This window comes from Macrotis lagotis, chromosome X, assembly GCF_037893015.1.
Source record: "Macrotis lagotis isolate mMagLag1 chromosome X, bilby.v1.9.chrom.fasta, whole genome shotgun sequence".
Taxonomy (NCBI): Eukaryota; Metazoa; Chordata; class Mammalia; order Peramelemorphia; family Peramelidae; genus Macrotis; species Macrotis lagotis.
Window position 1 is genome coordinate 693514903 of NC_133666.1, and position 6000 is coordinate 693520902.

General features: G+C 41.3%; 1 protein-coding gene across 5 annotated transcripts in view; it reads left to right on the forward strand.

The window, feature by feature from the left end:
* The window catches only part of LOC141498123 (solute carrier family 5 member 4-like), a 41298-nt gene extending 35776 nt beyond the window's left edge, over positions 1-5522 (forward strand). The window contains exons 14-17 of one of the 5 annotated variants that reach the window (XM_074201084.1): positions 448-512; positions 2673-2714; positions 4506-4515; positions 5313-5522. In XM_074201084.1, the coding sequence (XP_074057185.1) occupies positions 448-512; positions 2673-2714; positions 4506-4515; positions 5313-5519 (324 nt within the window). In that variant the 3' untranslated portion in view covers positions 5520-5522. Of the gene's footprint in view, positions 1-447; positions 557-2672; positions 2720-4505; positions 4516-5301 lie in introns of all 5 variants that reach the window. The other 4 variants (XM_074201080.1, XM_074201083.1, XM_074201081.1 and 1 more) reach the window with 4 other exon arrangements.
* Positions 5523-6000: the final 478 nt, after the last annotated feature.

Consider the following 6000-nt stretch of genomic DNA (forward strand, 5'->3'; position numbering starts at 1 on the left):
AGTTTGTCTTTATTATTATGAAATTATGTATATGATTTCATGATCCTCTTCAGTTACAAAGAATGAACATCACATCACATCACATCACATCACATCACATCACATCACATCACATCACATCACATCACATCACATCATGAAATCATTTCCTTTTCCTGGCTTCTAATTTAGCTAAAAATTCTAGATCAGAAAGACTTTAAGGTATATAATCCTAAATTCTCAGGGGGGAGGCATTTCAAAACACAGCATGTCAGAGTTGGACTATAATAAGATGAAATGTAGTAAAGTTGAATGTAAAGTTTCACAATTTGGTTCAAGAGATCAATTTCACAAGAAGATGAGGGAGGCATGACCTAAGGGAAGATGCTCTGAAAAAGTTTGGGAGGGGGAATAAAGTGCTCATTACCATGGTTACATGGCTAATTCCTGCCTGTGGTCTCTGGACAGTTGCATCGCCTTTGCTGGACTCTCCGCAATAGCCAGGAAGAACGAATTGACCTGAATCCTGAGCAGTATGGACAAGAGGATACTGGAGATAAGGGGAAAGAAGGTAATAGTTAATTTTTTAATGATAATTTTTTTAACCTGGCATCTTGCTTTTTGTTATTATTGAGTCATTTCAGTCATGTCTGATGATGTGTCTCCATTTGGGATTTTCTTCACAAAGATGTTGGAGTAGTCTGTCATTTCTTTTTCCATCTTATTTTACAGATGAAAAAATTGAGTGTTCAGTGACTTCCCCAAGGTCCCACAGTTAGTAAGTATCTGAGGTTGGATTTGAACTCAGATCCTCCTGACTCCAGGGTCAGCACATTATCCTCTTGCCTCTGTATATGCCCAGCTCCCTGGATTCTCAGAAGTCCTTCCTTCCAGCAAAGAAGTATCTTTTTGACAAACAGGCTGAGAAAACTTCCCATCTACTGTCCTTAGATGAACTCAAGGCCTCCTTGTGTATCTGTTCAAGACTACCTTGAGGGAAGCTAGGTGGTGTAGTGTATAGAGCGCCAGACCTGGAGTCAGGAGGAATTGAGTTCAAATGTGGCCTCTGACACAATAATTTACTTGCTGTGTGACCTTGGGCAAGTCACTTAATTCGATTGCCTTAAATAAATACATTATTTTAAAAAAGGACTACCTTGAAAATGGAAGCCCCCAGAGCCCAGGGCAGAAGAAGAGCCTTTCCTAGGTGCTTTCTCCAAAATATTTCAAAAATCTTAAAATTATGACTCTAAATTTTTGAGAGACAGAGCTCACAGAAAGATCCAGTGAGGCAATTCTCCAACCCAAATTAAACTGGAAAATAGTGGAAAAACTCTGTTCCACAGGGTTGGGGGGCAGCCCGCCAGAGTGAAGAAACTTCAGCCTCCCAGAAACAGCCCCAGGGTGCCTGGGAGCCATGGCTCTCTGCAGCAAAAGCAGTTTCCTAACCTGTACCCCAGGGAGAACCAAGCAAAACTTAGGAGATCAGCAGGGAGACCTCTGCCAGAACGAGTGTGAAGCCCAGGCCCTGAGCATGGTCATGGCATTCAGCATACTCAGACACCACAGCCAACAGCCCAGATCCAGGAAAGGGAAGCAGGCCTGTGGAGCTGGCCAGCAGGAGCCTCTAGGCAGCTGCATCCTGAGTGCTTATCCCACTGAAGGTAGGGGAATAGAGGGAGACTTCTGAGGTCTGTCCTCTGTCCCTGGAACAGGACCACATTCAGATCCTGATCACAATCTAGGCCCCCCATAGAACAAGCCCCCCTCCTCAGTCCTGTGGCAGAGGGGTGAGCATGTGATCATTCACAGACCAGGAGAGCAGTCAGAGCCTCATACACTGAGGTCCTTGTGGGGATGTCCCAATAAAACTCAAAAGCTCAGGAAGCACCCCAAAACCAGGCACAGGCTAGGGAAATAAATAAGCAGAGAAAAAAGGAACCTGACCATTGACAAATACTTTGTCTATGATCCCAAGGAAGATCAAGATACTCAATCTGAAGATGAGGAAGTACAAGCTTCTGCATCTAAAGACTCCAAGAAAAATGGAAGTTGGGTTCAGGCTATGATAGAGCTCAAAAAAGATGTAAGGGAAATAGAAGAAAAATTGGGAAAAGAAATGAGAGAGATGCAGAAAAACATGAAAAAGAAGTCAGCAACTTAGTCGAGTAAATCCAAAAAATGCTGAAGAAAATAACATGTTAAAAACCAGCTTAGGTCAAATGGATAAAACAGTTCAAAAAGTTATTGAGGAGAAGAATGCTTTAAAAAGCAGAACTGGCCAGATGGAAAAGGAGATAAGAAAACTCTTGAAGAAGCCAAATCTTTCAGATATAGAATGGAGCTAAAGGAAGGTGCTGACTTTATAAGAAGTCAAGACACAATACTTCAACACCAAAACAATGAAAAATTAGAAGAAAATGTGAAACATCTCATTGAAAAAACAACTGATATGGAAAACAGATTCAAGAAAGATCATTTAAAAATTATTGGGATGCCTGAAAGTCATGGTCAGGAAAAGAGCCTTGTCCTCATTTTTAAAGAATTCCTACAGGAAAATTGCCCTGATATCCTATAGGCAGAGGGCAAAAATAGAAATGGAGAGAATCCACTGATCCCCCCTGAGAAAGAGATTAAAAAAAAAACAACCCCCAGGAATATTATATCCAAGTTCCAGAACTCCCAAGTCAAAGAGAAAATATTACAAACAGCCAGAAGGACACGATTCAAATATCGTGGAGCTGCAGTCAGGATCACACAGGATTTAGCAGCAACTACATTAAGGGCTAATAGGACTTGGAATATAATATTCCAGAAGGCAAAAGAACTTGGAATGCAACTGAGAATCAACTACCCAGCAAAGTGAACATCCTCTTCCAGGGGAAAAGATGGACTTTCAATGAACCAGGGGAATTTCAAATGTTCCTGTTGGAATGGCCAGAGCTGAACAGAAAGTTTGATCTTCAAATACAGAACTCAGGTGAAGCATAGAGAGCAGAGGAGAAGGATAAAATATGAGGGACTTAATGATGATGAAGTGCATGTATTCATGCATAGAAAAATGACACTGATAATACTCATATGAACCTTCTCAATTAACAGAGCAGGTAGAAGGAGCTTTTATAGATGAAGCACAGGAGAGAGCTGAATTTGAAGGTATAATATATTGTAAAAATGGAGTCAATGGCTAAAAGGAAAATGTACTAGGAGTAAAAGAAAAGAGAGGTGAAAGATATTTCATATAAAAGATATATATTTTTTGCAATGCGCTTTTGCAATGATATGGAAGGGGGAACCTTCACTCTTATTAGAAATGGCTCAGATGGGGCAGCCAGGTGGCGCACTGGATAAAGCCCCGGCCCTGAAGTCAGGAGTACCTGGGTTCAAATCTGGTCTCAGACACTTAATAATTACCTAGCTGTGTGGCCTTGGGCAAGCCACTTAACCCCATTTGCCTTACAAAAACCTAAAAAAAATAAATGGCTCAGATAGGAAACAGCATACACACTCAATAGGGTATAGACATCTAGAGTAAAAATGAGAGAAGGGGGACAGGGGGAAGGGGGGGTATGGGTGATAGAGAAGAGGGTAGATCATAGGAGAGAATAGTCAGATATAACACATTTTCTTTTTTACTTTTTTCAAGGTGTTGGTGTTGAGATTGGGTGGCCTTTCCAGGACCATGGGGCTGGGTGGTTGCTGGGTCTCTGGGGTGGTATGTGGGCTTGGGGCCTCTTGACCCCAGGGCCAGTGCTCTATCCACTGCACCACTCAGCTGCCCCACAGCATTTTAGAAGAGGGACAGAGTGAAAGGAGAGAGAAAATATACTATATGGTAATGGGGAGGAGTGGATGGAGGGAATTACAATCAGCAACAGCAACTGTGGAAAAATATGGAAGTAACTTCTGTGATGGACTTATGATAAAGAATGTGATCCACTCCAGACAGAGCTGATGGTATCAGAGCACAGACTGAAGCACATTTTTTTCTCTTTCATTTACTTTATTTCTCACGAGGTTCTATATTTTTGTCAGGGAGGGGGTATTATGTTTACTGTTAGACAAGAATATTTTAGTAATATATAAATAAAGTCATATTGACCAAAAAAAAAAAAAAGAAAAAAGGAAAAAAAAAACAGGAGGGATGGAAATTCAGGGAAGCCTGGAAGGATTTGTATGAACTGATGCTGAGTGAGATGAGCAGAACCAGAAGAACATTGTACACCCTAACAGCAACAGGGGGGTGCTGATCAACCTTGATGGACTCGCTCATTCCATCAGTGCAACAACCAGGGACAATTCTGGGGTATTTGTGATGGAGACTATCACTTGTGCCCAGAGAAAGAATTGTGGACTTTGAACAAAGAGGAAAAACTGTTACCTTCAATTTAGAACAAACCCAGTATCTTATTATGGAATTTTGCTATCTCTTATACTTTATTTTTCTTCTTTAAATATATAATTTCTTTCTCTTCACATTTAATTGAGATCAATGTATACCATGGAAACAATGTAAAGACTAACAGACTGCCTTCTGTAGGGGGTGGGGGAGAATTAAGAATAGGGGAAAAGTTGTAAAACTCAAAATAAATAAAATATTTCATTGGAAAAAAAAAGAAAATGGAAGCCCCCTTTTCCTCTGGCACTAAGATAGAAACTTCTTTGGTGGTCCAAACTTTGACCAGGAATCTGAGATGCCTGAAGTCGTCAATATTAATCTGGAGGACCTTTTCCTGCAGGCTCATTTCTTCCAGGTACTACCTTTAGTAATATCAGGGAATAGTTATTGTTTTTGTTGGGATCCAATCACTTGCCAAAAAAACCCCAGCTTCCTCTCAGTTACCTTTAGATCTCTCTCTCTAGCACTGGCTGGATGGTGTTTTTGGAGTCAGGAAGAGCTGTGTTGAAACCTGTCTCACCTATCACCAAGAAGTCACTTTATCTCTCTGAGGCTCAAATTTCTCATCTGCAAAATGGTCAGAATAATACCTGTGGACAAGTAGGTCATACAGTGAATAGAGCACCAGTCCTGGAGTCAGGAGGACCTGAGTTCAAATGTGGCCTCAGACAGTTAATAATTTCCTAGCTGTGTGACCTTGGGCAAGTCACTTAACCCTATTGCTTATTTATTTATTTATTTTTAGTTTTAACCCTATTGCTTAAATAAAATAAAATAAGTAATACCTGTATTGATCACCTCCCAGCACTTTTGTGAGACTCAAATGACATCCTGGTAAAGACCTTTGCCAATTTTAAGTGCCCTTAGGAATGCCCATTATGAGCACATTTTCTTACTGGTTGCCTCTCTCCTCTTTCCTGCAGATGGACCCAAGGAATCACCAGGGTGCTTAAAGAGAGCCTGGAATGCATTTTGCGGACTGGAGTCAAAGAAAGGCCCCAAGCTGACTAAGGAGGAGGAGGCTGCCCTGGAGAAGAAACTGACAGACACATCTGAAAAACCCTTTTGGAGGAACGTAGTGAATATCAACGCCATCCTTGTTATGGCTGTGGGCGTCTTCTACCATGCTTACTTTGCCTGAGTCCTGCCAAGGGCTTTAGAGAAGGATCAACAAAGACTGGAATCAACCTTCCTCTCCCCTCTTGGTCATTTTCTGGACTGTAGAAGGGTAGTAAAGCTGATGAAGGTGGAACAAAGAAAGGAAGGAAGAGAGGGAGAATGAGGGAGAGAGAGACACACACAGAGACACAGAGACAAAGAGTGCATTTCAAAAAGGCTTCTCAGATTCTGAGGAAGACCAAAGGCTCTTGGAGAAATCTGGTCCAGTTTGTTCCTAATTAAGAAGCTCCTCTCTATTCTCTCTGATGAGTACTCATCCAGCTTTTATTTTAGGACATCCTGTGATGGGAAACTCACTACCAAAACAGCCTTGCAAACAACTCTAACAGGAGGATGATTTTTGCTTCACATCAAGTATAAATGCTTCTTGGCCACTCCCACCTATTGAATCTAATTCCATTCTCTGAGACACAGAAGATATAATGTCACAGAACCAATAAGAA